A 20,895-nucleotide genomic window follows, 5' to 3' on the forward strand; every position below is an offset into this window, starting at 1 on the left:
CATCTGTGAAGGCAAGGGCCCACGTCCAGTACCTAGCACAGTGCTTAGCACAGGGAAGGCCCTCGACAAATATTTACTATTTGAATGAATAAAGAGTGTTACTATCATTCACAGTATCCCCTTCTCAATGGATTTATCAACAGAGCTCATCAAGATTAGGAAAATGGTAAATTTTGACTAATCACATCAGATATAAGCAGGCAAAAATTTCCCAGAGTGCCAATAACGTTTTATTGTGTTCTTATGAGTGTAAATCTTAAATTTTGACCTTTTTAAAAAATCCCAAATGGCTTAATGGACTTGAGGCTTAACTAACCCAGAAGTTTTAAAAATGAAAAATCAAGTGATATATTTATATTATAAAATAAGTGATGATTTTGCATAGTAATATAACAAATCAACACTCTTTTCAAAATTCAAAGGAAAAAAGCTGGTATTATTGGTTTCTATCTGAAGTCGGATCCAACTTTTATGAAGACAATAATCTCAGATCAGAATCAAATAAAATTCAGAACTCAGTTTGAGAGAACAGGAAAAACTTTAGTTTAAACCATTACAATAAAATAATTATGATTATAAATCTCTTTACTTAAATATGTACACATTACATGGTATTTTTTAAAAAGAATGAAAATGGATAAAGTTTGTCAGGCAAATCTAACTGCACAAATACACCATCTTTTAGAGTATAATTCAGTTTAACATTCCTTAATAGCTGTGTCAGACAATGGCTCTGTTTTGTGCAAAACATGATAGGCAAAATAAGGAAAAATTCTGCAAAATTATTTAGTTCCCCAAGAAAATTACTAAAAAAGAAAATAGCAAAAGAAAAATATGTTGTACACTCAAGCTTGATTGTATACACAGGCTAGAAAGACCAGCACTGATGTAACCTCCATATTTGATAAATAGGTCCTTGGGTAGCTTTAGTCTAAAGTCAAAAGTTGAAGTCCTAGCAATTGTGCTTTTATGCAGCCACATGGCCAATAAGGTAGATGTTGTCATAAAGGTGCCCTACAAAATCTTCACTAATGTTTTGAGCAGCGCGACGGGTATTTCGAATAAATTCTCTTTTTGACATTTTATTCTTCACATGAGGGCTACTGAGGTCAATGGAAAGTAGAATCAAAGAGTAGCATAGTACATAAACAGCATCTGGGAAGAAAAAAACACTTCAAATTATTAGCTGGTTTAAAAAATATGATTCCAAAGGCATCATATAACGCAAAAATGTTTACAATTTCAAAAGATCAGTATTAGCTAATAACTAAACATAGGATGATCAACTCATCCTCTTTGGGCTTTTCCTAGCTTAGCTTGGAAAGTCTGGCATCCTGGGAAACTCCTGAGTCCCAGGCAAACTGAGATGGATACCATCCAATTCAGCAGGCATTTTCTTCAACTCTAAAGAACTTTAGAATAGTTTATGGCTTTATATTATAGTAAAAATTCATTCTAGATTTAAATTTCAGAATTGGCTTTATTTTCATCTTTCCTTTCAAATGTGATATTTCTATTCAACTATCCATAAGATACATTGGTATTGTCAGCATATTTATCTTTGTATTCCAAAAAAAGGCAATATTTATTTACATAGAATGCTTTTACAAATACCTAATTTAATTTGTAAATATCCTGAATGACAGGAAAACATATTAACTTGGTACTAGAAAATAAAATATAGGCTGGGCCACAGTAGCTTATGACTGTAATCCTAGCACTCTGGGAGGCCGAAGCAGGAGGATCACTTGAGGTCAGGAGTTTGAGACCAGCCTGAGCAAAAGTGAGACCCCATCTCTACAAAAACCAGAAATATTAGCCAGGCATGGTGGCACCTATAGTCCCAGCTACTCAGGAGGCTGAGGCAGGAGGATCTCTTGAGCCCAGGAGTTTGAGGCTGCAGTGAGCTGTGATGACGCCACTGCACTCCAGCCCAGGCAACAGAGCAAGACCCTTCTCAAAAAAAAAAAAAAAAAAAGAAAAAGATAAAAAAATATAAACAACTTGAAAGATTATTAAATTAATATTCTCATTTGAGATATATATTTTAAAGGTCCACGGAACTTATATATTAATTTCAAAAGTAAATCTTTAGGGAGAAAACTATCATACCTCAGCACCATGTGACAAAATTTTATATATGCTCAAGATATTTCATATTTAATATTAAAATAGTAACAAATGTCATGATACTTTACTACCATGGTGCTTATATTTCAGAATCCTGCAGTCTTAAGAAAGCTAAGTTAAACATTATGTCTTGTAAAGCATGTTCAACAAATTTCATATGATAGGTAAATATTTTGTAATCTCTGCTTAGTAAGATAAGCACAATAAAATTTTTGATATGAAGGGGTAAATAAAGCTGTATCAAAAAAATACGAAAGAAACTAAGGCTATATCACACACATAAATACACATATACATACACATATGCACACGAAGAAAATAAGTCATATTAAAAACAAATTTTAGTAGAAAAATAGTGTTACCTATGTAACTCATGATTATTAAAAGCCTTAAAAGTAATTTAATTTTTCAGTTAGATTAGTAAAAATACCCAATACTCAAATAAGAGTAATTTTAAAGACTTTATGTAGCTAAGTCTAACTTTCTTCCTAAAACAATATATTTATTTTATATATATATATATATATATAAAATAGCTATGACAAACTAAAGTATTACTTCTAATCTCAAATAAATGATGTATTCCATAGAAGCAGTCCCTGCTACAAGCAGTAAAATTAGTATTTGTAATTATTGGGAACATTTTTACCCACAGTCAGAAAGATGTGTCATACACTACTGTTTTTACCTGGAGGTGGGGCAGGGAGAGGAAATAATGCACTATATATATTCTTACCAGGACTAAGGCCAAGTTCTCGCATTAAATCAGGGTTACAAGCACAGAACCTATGTGAGAACTTTGTGATAAGAGTTTCAAGATACTCCCCACGCTCTTCAGGGGCATGGATATGACGAAAAAATTCTCTCAGTGCATTTGGCAAGAATTGATTTCTAAAATTATGCAGTGTTACAAGGTCATCCAAGACATCTCTCCTATAGGATGAAAAAAAGGCACAGCTTTAGTCAACTTTTCTCTATGAAAAAAAGTTATAAGAAAAATCATAAATTGTCATTTAGATAAAAATACTTTATTACTGATTACCAGACCGGCTAATCCTATAAAAGTATATATCATTTCTAAAATTAAAAAAAAATCTAAGTATGATCATTTAAGAAGTTAAACAATTTTGCAATCTTTCACGAATAGGTTACAACAAAATGAAACAGGGTAAAACCTAGTAATTCTACATTATAAAATGAAAAAAAAATTTGTAGTATTAAAAAAGAACAGCTTCTTAGCTGAATCCAAATAGCAATGGATTTCTTTATTGTTTTAATTATGAAAGTAATGGAAGTCTTCACCTACCACACCAATCTACATCTTTGGAGATAACAACTACTTATGCAGAATTTTAAAAATGCCTATATATATTATATAGTGTGTCCCAAAAGTTGCCATTGAGTTTTTGGTATGACTCTAAAATTTTTCTTTTGTGTGACTATGAAAGTTTGTAATGAATATTTTGTAAATAAAGGTACATTTACCCATAATTTCCCATTTTCTCTATGTATGGAGACTTTTGGGATACTCTGTATATTGTTGGAGACTTTTGGGACACTCTGTATATTGTTTTAGAGTTTGTTTTTGCTTTTTGCACCTAGTTTATTATGGACCTCTTTCTACATCTTTACACCTAGATCCACTGCATTCTTCTTAATGGCTCCATAGCAACCGACCTTATGGATGCAAAAATCCTACTGATACACATTCAGGTTATTTACTGTTGTATAAATATTTGTATATGTATAGGTGTGTATATATAACTTTTAAAAAAATCAATAGCATTCTAATATATAGTCACACTTGCCAGTAGGCCAATCTGGCCTGCTGTTTTTGCAAATAAAGGTTTAGTAGAATACAACCACACTAATTTGTTTATGTATTATCTATGCCTGTTTTCACAACACAATGGCAGAGCTATAAATAGCAGTGACAGAGTTCATATGGCCTGCAAAGTCTAAAATATTTACAAAAAGATCTGGTTCTTTATTAAAAAAAAAAACCTGCTGATCCCTGGGTCTCTGGCACTTTAAGTTAACAAAAAGAGTTAATGACACATTTTAAGAGATTTCTTTCAATCACCAGTATGCTAGACCGTAAACTCCTCAAAGACAGGAATTATATCTTAATCATCTAAGTACTCCTACTCTAGCAAAATTTCTGGAATATAATGAATGTTTGCAAATTATTGTTGAAAAATCCTGAGAAATAAAAAAGTTTGAGAATTACACTGAAAGATAAACATATTTTTGAGCCATACAAGATCTATAATTTTGAAAATTTTTTTAAGTCAGTGATGTCACATCAAAATGTTGTCCCGATATTTTCATGTCCATTAATAACCAGAATTAAAAAGTACAAGTGAATGACTATCAAATCAGAACAGCATACTGACCATCATCTATATTTGTATAAAACGTACCACTAAATATCACATTTTTTAAATTTTCAAACTTGCACGACACTTCTGTGTAGTCTATATGCAAATATATACATAATATATACATATCTTATATCCCTAGGATTTGTGGGTTTATGACTATAATTTGTCTTTGTATTAGGTTTGTATATGAATTATTTCAGGATTCAGAACTTTTAGTTACCGAAACACTTAAATTATGGCTAGCTATTCACCAAAAGTCAGGGCTGCAGTTTCCTAAAATATTTGATTTTGTTTTGCTATTACAAAGATGTTGTTGGGCTTCCATTTTGTGTGTGTAGATGAACTTTTTTTTACTTTTACAATGGCAACTTCCTCATCATTAAGCTAAAGCTCACCAAAATACTATTACTACTAATAATAATGCATAAGGTACAGAACTCTTTTCCCGTCTTTACTCAATTTTGCAACTAGATGATTACTATGCAGTATTAATTTTTAAAGTAACACTAAACTCATCAAAAGCATTACTTACTTAAATCATTTCTGATGCAAACTTAATCATTATTGTTATTATTATTTTTTTTTTACCTTTCATCAAGATAGATTCTCAGTTTTTTCCAATTTAGTGTTCTCGTGCAGAAGATAAACTTTGCTATTTCCTTTGGCGAATCATCTAGGATACCCTTGGACATAAAGTAGTTCACTCCCTAAGGCAGAAAGACAAGTCTACATAAATAAAATCATTATTTATAAATTTTAACAATTAGGCAATAGCAGAACAATAGCTATAAATTCTTTCCAGCATTAATAGCCTTTTTGTAGCTTTATCATGCAAAAAATACAAGCTAGAACTTGAACTAAAACTATTATTTGTGGTTGATAGTTTACATGCAACGAAAAGTAGGAAATTCAAAGTTAAGACTCCTAAAGAAATCTTAATTTAATTTTTTGGCTCATGTCAGATAAAACTAACAATATGGAAATGTGGCCTAATTTGGGGGAGGATGGCTGTGGAAGAAATCACAATACAGACTTCGAAATAAGCCTTTGTAGCAAACACTTCCCCTGTCTAATAGAAAACATGATTTCTTAAAGTTCAGATACATGTTGTAGTATACTTTTCAAGGAAATAACTGCTTAAGGAAAAAAAATTCTCCAAATGAAAGCCTAACAATTTTATTCTAGAGAGAAAAATGATTAAATTATTTAACTTAGAGTAAAGTGGGCCCAGCTCCAGGCCCGTTTATGGGTTGTACTGCTCTGGCTGTAAGCATTGCTGCATTCTACAAGAACCTAGCTACAATACGCACTGAGGCAAAACATCATAAGAAAAACAATTTCAATGTGTTTCACAGGATTTATCTTTGAATTTCCTTTTCTCTGCATGCAAAATTTTCCAGAGAAGCATTACCCATAAGTTTGTATCTATTTTAGATTTAAACCAACAACAACAAAACATCAACAAAAAAACCAAATGCTGAGACCAGTGTTCTTTCACGGATGTGAAGGTCACATTCGAACAAATATCGTACGTGGGTTTGAATGTGCAGTTATTGAAATAAAAGGCAGGTGTGTTTATTTCAACTTGCAGTTATCCAGATACATGCATTCCCATGAATGCTTATGTCTGGATACTAGCACATTGTGTACAGTTAATTGGTAGAGAAAATGACGTATTATATACATGCAACATACTGTTTTCATACATAAATTCCTTTGGCATTTCTTCACTTTACAAACACATAGTACTCAGAAATATTGCACACATTAAAAATTTAAAAAGTTGAAAGAATTTCTATGAAAAACTCAAGATAGAAACTTCATAAAATTTCTATATCAAAAAAACTTAAAAGTAATTTGTACCATAAGGTAATGCTTTTGAAAGGTTATAAATATCTATAAATTATAATTCAAAAATTTTTTATATAAAACTAACTTTATGAGCCATCAGGATAATATCCCAACAGAAACATTATCAAATTTTCATGTGACTATTAATAGAATAAAAGCAATGCTAATGCACTGATTTTAAAAATGTACATTAAGAAAAGCTGAGTTTAATAACATAAGCTTTCTTGTCAACTCAATTGTAAGCCATATTTCAGACTGACTCTTGTAGATAATGGCTAGAAAAGGTATGATCAAGAAGGAAAGCCAAAAAAGTTGTTTGGAATGAGGCTCTCAGGAATTGTCTGAGGGGGCAGGAACTAGAGAAATATTAATGCGTGTTCTATCCTTTCCTCCATTAGTTTGAATAATCGAGAGTTGACTGTATATTTAATTGCTTAGCAAAAGTTAAGTCAGGCTTCATTGCTTCCAAGATTCCTCAGTTTAAAAGGATAACAATATTTCAGAATTATTTCCAGTGTTTAATTGTAAATGAAGTGATTTAAAGACAAAGGAATGTCAATTAAGTATTATTGAATAGATTCTTTATTCACGACTAAATCAATAATTAAGAGATGTAAAACTAATTCTAATCTACTTTTTAAAAATTATGCAAAATAAACTCACTAATATGATTCATCAAATGGAGCATAATTCTCTAATTATATGATTTATGCCATTTTAATATCATTTAATGCTTAGTTATAAATTAACATTAGTATTTGCCTCATGTAAGCATCATAAAAATACACCATTGGCCATTTTCTCTTTCATGAAGCACACATTTTGATAATTTAATACATAATCTGAGTTCTCCAAAATCAATTGAATATATAGGAGTCAGCATGTGCACAAAGAGTTTTAAATATAATCCTGAAAACTGGTACCACAGCTTGAAATAAGCCAACTCTGTTGGTTTTATGAGGACAGGAGGCATCGATTTCAAGCCTGGGATTCCTCTGGAAAGGAAGATTACTTTAGAAGGGCTACCACAGTGAATGGTAAAGGAATGACAGATAGAAAGAGGCATGGGACCAGATTACAATTGTCTCTCATAAGCAAGCTGGCAATCATCTGAATTTCCATCTTTTTATGTAACAATGAAATACAAAAATGTACCACAGCATGAGACCTGTTGAATAACTGTAAATTTGCTTAATAAGTGGTATAAGCATTTTGGTTTTTTAATTAAGTTTTAGGAGAATGTTACAGAGAGAGCCCTAGACCACATAGCGTATCAGTGATCAGTAAAGACTAGAATTCTCAACAGTGTGTACATGCACACACACGTCTGTGTGGTGTCTCACAGGTGATCATCAGTCTCTATTAATATAAATATAGGATCCTGAAAAGAAAAAGTCTGCAGCTCAGGATAGTCTACATGACTCACTATAAAAGTTTCTAATTTTGGATGTCACATTTTATGAGGCATAGTAGAATTCGTGTTATGTAAGAAAGAGTTGAAGGATATAGGGGTATTAGGCCAAAGAAGAAGATATTTAGGAAAGAAGAAAAGATTAAGACTTTAAGACATCTGAAAGGTTGTGTCACAAGAAAAAAGGAACAGATCTTGTGAGTAGCTCTAGTGAAGATATTAAGCTCTTTTGGTGTCACAGACCCCTCAAGTATGAAGAAATCTACAGAACGTCTTCCCAGAATAATGCACATACACATTTAAAAAAATATTAATCAAGTGCCTGAAGCCCATCTAAGGACTGCAGGTTAGGAGTCCCCATTCTGAAGAGTGTGGCAATACAGTCAGTGAGTGCCAGGTATAGGGAGGCAGGTTCCCACCCCGTAAGGAAGGGCAAGTTTATAACTACGGCTGAGTTGTTCAAAGGCCAAGAGTTTGTCATTTGCTTGATTCAATTTTCCCCTCCATTTTCAAAATAAATTTAACCTTCAAACTTACTACTGCCTACATTAATTTGACTGTTTTACCTATATAAATTTTAACTCCCTAATGCAAACTCTGTTCAACTTTTGGAATGATCTAAATTATTATAGTTACAGTGTAGTTCCTTTTTTTTTTCATGTGAGGAGAATTCTAAGACATTTTTGTCTGATAACTCTCAGATAAGTCATGACGGTGTCAGTCCTATAAATGGGCTGGCTTTATAGCATAAAGATAAGGTCTTGTGAGGTGGAAGGAAACTATTAGCCAAAATAGCTTTTATTTAAAAAACACTGTTAAAAGTTACAGTGTTAGGGTAAATAAAACTCTTATTTTGAAAATAGACATTAGGCCTCATATTTCTTTGGAAAATGGCAAACTGGTAAGTAACATTCATGCTATAATTATCAATTTCTTAGTAATTTGATTTTAAAAAAAGTATCCATTTAATTTTATATTTACATATAAAGATGAATACCCAAAGACTAGTTTGTAAAACAGATACATGTATATCTGTGGAAATTTACATATACATGTATCTGTTTTAAAAACTTTTAAAAAAATTAAATAAAAATATACATAAAATTGTCCACATCTTCATTTAAAAATATGCTAAACACCAGGTAGCATATTCAAGGTATTCAGTCATAGACACTGAGTAGTATGAGACAGAGTTTACCCTACAAAAATTTAAAGTTTATCTGTGGTGATGAGACAGGTACATAGATAACTAGAATACAAACATGTACAGTGATACAAGGTAGTCAAATAAGGCCTAAATGAATGAATATGAAAAATAAGCATTTAGGTAGTTCAATGAAAGGAAAAAACACTATGGGACAGGACATTTGGATCAGGTTTCCTGAAAGAGACTAGACTTGGCAGGAATGGAGGGGGGTTAGATAGCTCTGAATGAGGGGAACACTGGTGAGGAATATTTCAGTTAACACTGTATTATATGAGCAAAAGTCATATAAGATGAAAAAACAGCCTATTTTCAAGAAAGAGGGGGAACTATCCTGGGTTTGAGAGTCAGTCTGGAAGGAGTCTGTGGTAGAAATAGTGCTGCATTTTAGGGTAAGAAGTCTATTCTCTATCCTGTGCATAACTGAAAGCCTCCAGAGGCTTTTAAACCTGATGAAGCATGGCTTGCAATGTGAATTTGACAGTAATACAAAGAGAAATAATGGAAGAAAAATTATATAGTGGGCTACTACAACTGTCCAGGTTTGGATACATGGAAAAGCACTAGAAATAGAAAGGAAATATATTCTAAAAACGTATTTAAAACACTCCATATACTACATGTATGAAATAGGAGGTGAACACACTTGATAAACATGCTGGCTATCAAGCCAAGACAACAAAAAGTGAAAGGCAGCTGCTGTTTCCAGCTTAGATGAAGAGGGAACGACTGACAAAAAAATGACTGACAGAGAACAAAGTTACAGAGGGTATTGATCTGAGGGAAACATGATTAAGTTTGGTCTTAGAAATGTTGAATTTTTAGGTGATGACAGATACAGTAATAACTAGAAAGGCATGGTAGGCAATTGGCAACGTAACAGGATCTATAAAAAAGTAAGGTTGAAGATATAGATTAAGTATTGTGAATAAGAAGGATCAATAAAGGCATAGGTAACGGAAGAGGAGAAGGATAGAATAATGTCCCACAGGCCAAGAGCCCTTGAGATTTAAAGAAGAAAAGATGTATAATGCAATTACATAATATAGTTGAAAGAGCATAATTTCCAGAAGGACCACTTAATGGTGACGTGAACATAAACAATTCACTCAACCTTTCTGAACCTCAGTTTCCAAATCAGTAAAAATCTTAGATGGCTATTGTGAAGATATGAAAGTGCCTAGCAAAGGGAACATGGCGAGTTTTCTTCTTCTTTCAGATAACTCAAGCAGACTAAAATGAGAAAAGAGGGCACTGGATTTGGTGGTTGGGAGAAGGTCTCTTTCCACACAGCAGCAGAGGCCACTCATGTCCAAGAAGAAAGCAAGGAATGAACTCAGTTAAGAAGCTCACTTCCAAGTGAGTATTGCCCACTCACTTAAAACATTTATTAGTAAAAAAGAGGAAAAAATAAATGGTAAAATTGAAGGGCAAAAAGAGAATGAATTTTATTCAAGATAATTTTGACCTATTTGTGTCATAAGACCAAAAAACAACAACAAAAAACAGAGAGAGTCAATGGAGAGGAAAAGACTAAAGTGCAGGAGAAAGATTCTGCTGCAGGAGCAGCAAAGCAGACTAAAAGGGAGCAGGAAAAGAGACTGAAAATACACCTGGAGCTTACAATGCTTTCTAAGCCTGGGGGACAGCATAGTAGGACTGGTTCAGAGACAAGTGTATTAAAAAAGTGAAAAGCAGAAAACAGAGCACATTTTGGTTTCCTGCTTAGGGAGAAGAACCATCTGGGGAGAGTTGCAAACCAGAGAGCTGATCAGGATCACTGAGCAAAGTGGTGAAGGTTTCTATCGGCAATGGTGCAGGGTGTAACTGTGAATCCACTAGGAACAGGCCGAAGGAGTGCCAAAAAGCAGTGAGAATCCAGGTGAAGGTAATGTGAATTCATCCCATCTCATGTGAAAGTTAAGCAAAATCTATCACATATATGTTCAGAACCAATAAATATTTATTTGGGAACAAAGTGAATTCCAGGAAACCAGGCATGCAAAGCCAAATGAAAAAGTACTGACTACTGGTACTGCAAGTACTGGCTACTGGCATGGCCACCTGGCAGAAACAGTGTGTAACAGCTGGTTATCAAAAGAAATCACTAATAAAACAAAACTGTCACATACTAGGGAGTACCCTTAACTTGTTTTCCTAAAGAATAGCTTAGTAATTGAAAAAAAATTGACTTAGCTAGTTTTACTCAATTTTGTCCTTGTATGCAATGTAAACTCTGGTACCATGCCTACTACTTTCTAGGTAATAAATCTGTCCTTGGACCATTACATAAGAGACAGCAAACTGGATACTGCATTTTTTTTAAAGGATATTTTGAAGACTTTTAAAAATAATAAACCTTAACTATTTATAAAACAAAATAGCTCAATCTAAATTTCAAACTTTTCTTAATGAGACCAGATATGTTCATTTTCAAGTATACATTATAACCATGACTAAACAAAGTGAAATTTAAGTTAAAATGTAACATTTTCAGATTAAAAGTAATGTAAAAATTAAGAGATACAATACATCATGAAAATTTTACATCTGAATAGTAAAAAATAATTAGCACAACAGAAGGTGGCCCTCTGCAGGGCAAATGTGAGTATTCCCATTGTTTTGTTTGAAAATAGCAGTAGCAATGGTTAAGATGACTGCTCTCATATTATCTCTTCTTTTCTACAATGCTTTCAGAATTGCTAAGTAATTATATAAAATCCACTAATTTTGTTCAGTTCAGCAGTTGTCACCCTCCCTATTTAATCAGAGAACATGTGCTCTTTAGTTAATGGAAAAAAACCCACAGAACTTGAATAGTTGAAAGTAATTTATCTGGGGATGTTATTTTCTACACATAAAAAAATCAACACTTGCCTTTTAGCTACAGTAAAATAAATGCAGGTTTCCTAATGAGCAAGTTTAAGACTAGGTGTCTGTGTTTTTACCCTATCATTTCATTTCACCAGGTAGAGTACATAGGGAAATAAAAGGCAAACATGTTTCTTTGAAATGTATTTAAAATACTTTATGTATCATTGCAAAGTCTCTATGTACATTTATCTAAATTAGTAAAATTCAAATGAAGAAAAACTCTTGCTCATTTTAGCATTTCACATTTTCAAATATGAAATTTAAAAATGTGCCCTAGATCAATACATTGTCAACTAATTTCAGTAATTTTTGCCCCAGACAATTCACACTCAATGAGAGAGCAAATTAGTATCTCCCACAGGGTATTGCCCCTCTCCCCCTAAAAGGGCAAAATATACCAGGTGGTTTGTCTGATGAATAAACTATGGAATATTCCAAGGCCTGAATCTCTTTTTCATTTAGATAAAGATTAGAAGACGACCAGGGAAATTTGTTTCTCTTTAAAGCTTCTAAAAAGTTTATTCTGAGTCCACAAATCTCCTCTGTGAACTGATTCTAAACCACATGTTGGAATGACTCGTGGATATAAGGGACAACAGGGAGGGTGGCCAGGATAGAGTATGGTTAGGGCAAGGTGTAAACTAAAGTTGACCTAATAGACACAGGATAAAGCTGCCTTCCCTAACCATAAAATCACCTGATGGATCAGATGAAAAAGAGATAGCTGATACATACACACATACATACGCAAACATACCACATTGCTCTCAAAAAAGTAAATGACCTCCAGTTTAGTATGACTTGATTAGTTGTAACTAGTTGCTTCAAGGTATTAACTTGTCTAGATAGAGGATGGTACTCAGTGTCTCAGTGGCATAATTTTTCACTTTGACCCTAATGCTGATCAAGAGGAAGGAACTTTGCCAATGAACTTCAGCATTTTGGCATTCATGGGTAAACAATTCTTCTATGGGGGTAGCTAATTAAGCCATATTTGGTGAGGGACTCCTCTCACTGTCAACTAGCTCCTTTTGCTCTGATTAACTTTTCATCAGCAAATTTATGGATAAGTTGATTTGCTAATGAGAATTAGCAATATTTTTAAAAATTTGCATTCAGGATTACCTACCAAACTGCTACACCATTGGGTAATAACAATAGTAATAATAAATCAGGATGTTTTTGGTTGCAAACAATAGAAGCTCCAATTCAAAATAAAAGTAAAAAAATAAATTTACTTTAAAAATAAAATTACCTTGTATAACAAGTAATTCTAAACTAATATGGCTCCAGGGTTCTTAGGCTCATAGATGGCATCACAGACCCAATTCTTTCTTTCCAATCTGCTATTCTCAGGTGTGCTAACACCTCTCATGGCTACAAGACAACTGCAGGTGGTCTTGTCATTACATCCTCACATATACACAGACAGTACTACTTCCCTTTGCTCTTTTTAAAACCTTAAAAAAAAAAATCTTTCTCTGCACATGTCTCCTCCAATTTCATGGGTCAGAACTAGACTACATAGAAGCCGTGGAAGCCAAGGGGAATGGAATTAACATGATTAGCTTGAATAATCTATACTCAACTCTTGAGGCTAGGAATGCAGCCAGCCACACAGCTGGGTGAGGTGATTTATCTAGTGAGAAGTCTAAGTTATGGGATCTAAGCCTTGCCCATACAGGTCTACTATGAATTTTTAAAAAATTACTTTTACCATAAGATACAGTCATATTAGAAGGAACTCTAAGACCTCTCTTAAGTTCCACCTATATCCCTTTCCTTTTCCTCAATGTGTAATAGTAACTATTTCCCTCTGGTAATTTGGCTTAACTACTTCAATCACAGCATAGCTACCTCCCCTCATATCTTTTTTTTTTTTTTTCCTTCTTTTTCTCTATTTGCTCAGTGGTAGGAGGACATAAAATGGCAAGAAGTTAGTGTCAGCTACCAATTGAAATTGCTTTACCTCTGGTGCCAGTATTACACCTTTGGGTACTAAGACTTCTAACCCACCAGAGACTAGAAATAAGGGAGGCAGAATCACAAATTTTGCAACTGGGTCACTAGTTAAAATAGTGTTACAGACGTTTGAATGCCTGCCCAAAGGCCATTTCCCTCTTTCCATTGCTTCTATCAACTTAGCTACAGTTGCTGAATCATAAGTCTAAGCCAATTAATCACATAATCTTTTCTATTCTATTCTCTATCTATCTAGAGGTGTTCATATTACTCAGTTATATTTAATAAGAAATGAGTAAAAGTACACTGAAGGCTTCTGGAAAAGATTTTTTTCCTAATAAGTGTAAGGAGTATGAGGAGAAACCTTTCTTGTTCTTTGTGCTGAGGACACTGACGTGAAAATGTAGTATTTTGAGGTGTCGTAGCCATCTTGCTATCAATAGAGGGCAAAAGTCAACACACCAAGGGTCCATGATATGATCATTATATCACTGAATTAACTGGGATACCCATCTCCAGGACTCTTTTGAAGAAAATAAATATAAATGGTTTAAGTCACTATTAGTTTAGGTTTTCTGTTCCTTGTAGCCAAAAACATCCTAACTGATAGACACAGGGAGAAGCAGATCATAAAATGTGAGCAGGCTGAGTGGAGCAGCAAGGCTCAATTATTCCTAGATAGATTTTCATTTATATAATAGCCAAGAATTAGAAGTTTGAGTTTATCTGTCTCTTTCTTTATGCTGTTAAGATTGCTTGAAGTATATTGCATCTTACTGTAAATCTGGCTCATATTTTACTACCTGTAACATAAATTTATTCTGGAGAGACTGATCTACTTTCAGTAGAAAGATAAAGTCAAATTTCCAGACCCACAGAACTAAGCATAAAATCTTGAAAGGCAGTACATTTTCCAAACTAAAAAGCATCTTAGTGGCCTGTCAGCCTTCCCTGGGAATACCCCTGTGTTGCAGGAGATACTAAAATTTAATAAAGTTAGGGTAGAGAATGAGATACCAAGGATGTAACAATGGATGCTCTCTTATTTGACACATAACATTCCTAATGTGGTTTGATTAAAAAAATTATTTGACACTGATACTGATATCAATACATATAGGCAGTTATCTGAATTTAATATTGCTTTCAGGTTGACTGTCCTACCCTTATTTTCCAAACTAACACTTCTCTTTACAAGTTAGATGGCAATCAAAATACAGAACATGGAAAAAAATCTCAGTCTGTCAAGACAACTCAACTCTCCGAGTTTTTTTGTTTGTTTGTTTTTGTAATAGAAACTATCAGACCAAAGGAAAGAAAACAATTTTTTATGTAAACAAATTTGGATAATACTGCATATAACATCCCCCCCTTAGATATTCACAATGTGCATAACGTATTAAAGGCTTGAAAATTCATACTACAAAGTAACGGTAATGATCATTTGTATATTGGTCATATATAGTATATGATCATTTTGTTGCTATATAAAAAGTCAGTAGGGTATATCTGAGATACTATTCAGGAGAACTGAGTATAAATTCCTGAGATCCTTTCTATAATGGAGAATGCCTACAAACTTTCTGCTTATACTTTAGCTGGTCCAACAACAAAATGTTATCTTGAACATAACTTGCATATTCATTTCCATCTAAAACATGTACAGTTCAAACTTAAAATGTATTTCATAATCAATCTAGTAAAATGCACAAAATCGTATGCATGCCCTTTTATATGAATACAGGAAAAATGTGTTTACATGGTTAATAAAAAAGGACTTTTTTATCTGACCCCAATGAGGATAATAAAAAGAGCTGTTTAAAAACATTTACACAAATAAAAATAAGCCTATTAAATTTAAACCATGTTCACTACCAATTTTTCAGACTCTAAATTTAAAAATAACTATGTCAAGAAAACGTTTTAATATAAAATGGAGTACAAGTAATACAGCTTACTGGCTGGTAAGTAAAACTACTTTATTATAATACTGCTAGTGGAATAAAATCGACACACACAATTTGTACATGCAGGGGAAATACAACTTTAATGTAAATAGATGGCTTTCAGCACATTCCTTTACTAGAATGTGGTCACCTGCCACAAAGAACACAAGCTCATGCACAAGATCAAGACGTTACATATAGCTGAGATCACAACGTCATGCATATAACACCAGCGTGCCAATAATCGTACCACGAAGTGTGCAGATGTTCTCCCCCACCCCATGAGCCACTGCCAGCAGTTGCTGTGGAGTTTGATTACCCATATCCGTGACATGAACGGTGTCCTTTGGAGAATCTTGTTCCCTGTGGCTGTAAGTATTCTTATTTTTATAATATTTTAATGATAATTGCCATCAAAATGTTACGTACAAAACTAGAAATTATGGAAAAGTAGACTTTTTACAATACTGAGCAATTAAATACATCTTATCTCAGGTACTTGCAATAAACACCACTTACATTTAAATATATCATCAAAACTAATTTACTGCTCCAGGTTAAATGAACCCAAAATAATATGTCTGATGATAGTGCTCCAGTAAGTGGGGGGAAAAAAATCAATCTCCAAAAAGTACTCCCTGATTTCTAGCACTCAAAAAAATTGGCAAGAGTCATTCTAATGATCTGGCTAAAATATGACTCATACAGATAAGTTCTATATGAGAACATCTATTAGGACAACTGTTTCACTTACATAATTTCAATTTTGAAGACTTAACTTGGTAAACAATTAACCAAATTAACATTAATTATTTATATTAGTCAATGAAAGTATAGAGTCATTAAAATACTTCCCCTATTTCTCTGCACCTATTACGTGTATTTCAATGTTCTTTTTTGCCTTATATATATCTCCTAAGTATCCTGATAAAGATAGAATTCCATTTTGCTATTAGGCAATACTAGCTAAATTACTGATGTTCATAAAAGCACAGAATCAGAATTCTGGAACCATGAGACACTTCGAGTGGTTCAGGTCTATGCCTCTTGGCAGCACTATATGGCCCTTTCAAAACGATAAATTCAGTTTTTCTGGAATGCTCCAGGGTATCTTTAAATCAGGCCAGGGAGTGAAAAAAAAAAAAAATACAGCCAACTCTCAATAACAATGGAAGGTAGGATGGAGAAGTAAAATCTGAAGATCTAAAAATCTTATTTTAATTAATAACCTCAATCCCCTGTCTTAGCAAACATTTGACTTAAAAAATTTTTAAATTTTTTTCAGATTAAAAAAGGACTTGAATTTTACCTTTTTTCTCTGCCCCCTCTCCAAATACTACAGAGGAGGTCCTAACAAGAAATGTATAGTCTGATATATGTAGCTGCAAAGATGGAAACATTTTTACACCTAGCTTTTCCAATTCAGATATTTAGAACCATCCATATCATATTCCCTCATATCATATATGAGGGCCTATATATATTTTCATCTTTGCATAAAAGGATGATTTTATGATTTGTTTAAAAAGCAGTTATTCCTATAGTAACGAATGACTACTTACCATAATCAATATCAGCAGTTACATCCAACTCTTCTGATTTTGTAATAATCTACAACTTAGTACTTACCAAATTACATTTTCCTTAGAATGTAACATTTGCAAGTGATATGAATCGAAGATGATAGTTTTACTTAATATCAGAATAATTCATGATGGAAGCCAATGCCTTGATAAGTCGGGCGTAATAAGACTAAGGCTTACAACAGCTACCTCTCCTGAATCTTAAGTGTGTAGAGTTAAACACTGTACTATCCTGCCTCAGTCCTGCTCTAGCAATCATCATTCAATTGCCTCATTAGACTGATGCAAAATATATATCTTATAAAGTTCATCATATGAACTGCTTTAATTAGCAATAAGTAATGTCTAATTCTAATAAAGAATTAAGAATAATGAAATATCTGAAAACACGCCATTCTTCAAATACATTAAGTACAGCAGAATCTCTTATACAAAGCAGGCGTGCCACAGTGCAAGATCAAAAAGGTGACATACTTATGTTGCTATATGTTTACAAGGAAGACAACTGGGATTTGACCAAAACCAAAGTTAAACCCAGTATATTTCAGATAAAAGGCATCAGAAGAAAAGTGCAATAAAGGGACAAGTAACAAAAGTTAAATTTATGATAGCTTCTCCATTTATTTGCCTTTCTAAAGAATGATCATTAGATTCTAAAAAGCAGTATTATGTCAGTTTCAAATGCATAATTCCAACTTCTTATAAACTCTACTTTCATTAAGAAAATCAGTTTTCGGCCAGGCATGGTGGCTCATGCCTATAATCCTAGCACTCTGGGAGGCCGAGGTGGGCGGATTGTTTGAGCTCAGGAGTTTGAGACCAGTCTGAACAAGAGTGAGACCCCGTTTCTATTAAAAAAAAAAAATAGAAAGAAATTAGCTGGACAACTAAAAATATATATATTTATAAAAAATTAGCCGGGCATGGTGGCACATGCCTGTAGTCCCAGCTACTCGGGAGGCTGAGGCAGGAGGATCGCTTGAGCCCAGGAGTTTGAGGTTGCTGTGAGCAAGGCTGACACCATGGCATTGTAGCCAGGGCAGCACTCTAGGCAGGGCAACAGAGCGAGACTCTGTCTCAAAAAAAAAAAAAAGGAAGAAAATCAGTTTTCTATTCATTGAAAGTAAAATCTTTTTAAATAGTGGTGAAAAGAAAACAAATGCCTGAATTAAACTGAATTAAATATCTGAATTTAAATGTTACACCAGGCTCTATAATATTTATACTTCATTATATTTGTGGGGATAAGACTTGACCTTTGCAATGGCATTTTATTTTTTATTCATGTATAAGAAAAATTTAATAAAGAAACCATATATAAGTAAAAATCAATTTATTTTAAAATACATCACACTTTAAACATCAGTATTTCTGCTTAAAATTCAAATACTTTTCATGGGAGAAACATTTCCCTAATTATAACCAAAGTTAAGATAATTGTGGAAAATATTTGGCAGTATGATTTAAACAGTAAGTACCTCTCTACAACAATTTTAAAAAGTTGGCCTTTGAAAATTAAGTAAATTAAAATAATTCTGCTGGTTAAATTTTTCCACAGAAAATAACACACCCCAAAATAGTAGTTCTGAGTATTGTATAATTTCCACTTAGATTTCTAAGACTAAGTCTAGCAAATATTTAAGCATTACTGAAAATCTGAACTTTTCCAGGATATATTAAAATGAGAATAGAAAAAAAAAAAATCAGTGAAACAATTGTGTTAGAACTTATCATTCTTACCTATTATACAAAATCTTACATATTAATACAAAATTATTCAGTTTTATAACAGAATCTATAGGTAGTTCTTGTTAACATGGAACCACATTGTTAAAATTATTTAAAGACAACATTTTGATATGTCAGAAACTAGAACGATGTCCTCTGTGGTCATCGCTCATAAAACTACTACGAAATAAAAACAATAAACAGGAAAAAATGCTGTATATAAAATTTGATAAATATACTGTGTTCTCATTATCAAAATTCTGGGCTCTCCTAACTTACAATATACTAATACTTCAATCAGGTCCATAGAGGACTATGTATATAGCAAAGGTGTTGCCATACAAAAGTGAACAGGTAGAAATATTAGAATATGACATGGTAAGGTAAAAAAAATGACTAAGTCATATAGTAATTACTTAAAATACTGGGCTTCTGCACAGTGATTGAATAGCCCGTTCAATGACTTGTTATTTTCTCTGCTAGTTTATTATATTTGAAAGCTACAGAAAGACAGCAATAAAGTTCATTGGATACAAATATTCAAATTCTTCACTTACCTCATCTGGGTTGGCATTAAAGGTGAGGCTGCCTTCATCCAGCTGCATATACAATTTTCTAAAAGAAAATCCTAAAGGTGGGTTCTTATTGTATATGGAACAGTGACCCCAAGTGGATTTGCACAACCTGTAAGAGAAAATGAGACAAGAAAATATTACTGTACTTAATTTCTTAAGTTAAACATGCATATATATAATGAAATAGTAACATGAAATGATATAAAATTGGATTTTATAGCCCCCAAATTTAAAGTTTTTAAGTTTGTACTTGTTTTTTAATTTACTAGAATATGACAGATGCCTTAAATTTAGCAATTTTGATAGCACCTAATAACTGTGAGTTATAAAGATTAATAATATTCATGAGTACTATCTGAAGGTAAACATAACTATTAACAATAATGGTAATAATAGCTACAATTTACTGAGTGCTTCCTAGATGCCAGGCACTATTTTAAGTATTTTAATGTATTAGCTTGCTTAGTCTTCATAACAATCTTATGATGTTGATGCTACAGATAAAAAACAGAGAGACAAAAATGTTGTCCAGGGTCACAAAGCTAACATGTATAGGTGTAGGATTTCAACCCAGTGAGTCTTAATCCAGAGCTTGTAATCTTAACCAAGAAGCTAAATGGAATTTATTAAATACTCTATGTGCTCTATTGTGAAGCAAAATTAAGTCAGGGGAAAAGATTGCTGGGCAGGGGGACAATCTTTTGGTTTTGAAACAATATATTAATATGTATTACAACAGATAAATTAAACATAGAAATTGTTTGTAGGGCCAGGCTTGGTGGTTCATGCCTGTAAACCTAGCAGTCTGGGAGGCGGAGGCAGGAGGATTGTCTGAGGCCAGGAGTTTGAGACCAGTCTGAGCAAGAGTGAGACCCTGTCTCTACTAAAAATAGAAAAAATTAGCCAGTTGTGGTGGCGCGTGCCTGTAGTCCCAGTTACCCAGAAGGCTGAGGCAGGAGGAAGGCTTGAGCCCAGGAATCTGAGGTTCCAAGGAGTTCTGATGAGGCCACTGCACTGCACTCTAATAAGTAAAAGCTGTGGTGTTAAGTATAGCTGATTTTAAGATACTGTTTCAAAAACACTGGTTCTTTACTATCACTGTGATATATGATTGTTTAAAAATTATATAAAACCTGTAATATTTACCATTAATAACTATTTTCTGCAGATTGGGATAGCTGTTTCCAACTCTGCACAGAGGCAATAGCTACTGGATATTATTTTAGAGCTAAATTTTATCTTACTAT

At 33.2% G+C, this 20,895-nt stretch overlaps 1 protein-coding gene across 2 annotated transcripts in view; it reads right to left on the reverse strand.

Annotated features, from left to right (window-relative positions):
- Positions 1-207: 207 nt before the first annotated feature.
- FBXO8 (F-box protein 8) overlaps positions 208-20,895 on the reverse strand; it is a 40,193-nt gene continuing 19,505 nt past the window's right edge. The window contains exons 3-6 of one of the 2 annotated variants that reach the window (XM_069493166.1): positions 19,631-19,757; positions 5,103-5,221; positions 2,867-3,063; positions 208-1,155 (exon numbers count right to left, since the gene is read on the reverse strand). In XM_069493166.1, coding sequence (XP_069349267.1) covers positions 968-1,155; positions 2,867-3,063; positions 5,103-5,221; positions 19,631-19,757 — 631 coding nt within the window. In that variant the 3' untranslated portion in view covers positions 208-967. The remainder of the gene's footprint in view (positions 1,156-2,866; positions 3,064-5,102; positions 5,222-19,630; positions 19,758-20,895) is intronic. The other variant, XM_069493167.1, reaches the window with a different exon arrangement.

The sequence above is a fragment of the Eulemur rufifrons genome, chromosome 18 (genome assembly GCF_041146395.1).
Source record: "Eulemur rufifrons isolate Redbay chromosome 18, OSU_ERuf_1, whole genome shotgun sequence".
NCBI classification, from domain to species: Eukaryota; Metazoa; Chordata; class Mammalia; order Primates; family Lemuridae; genus Eulemur; species Eulemur rufifrons.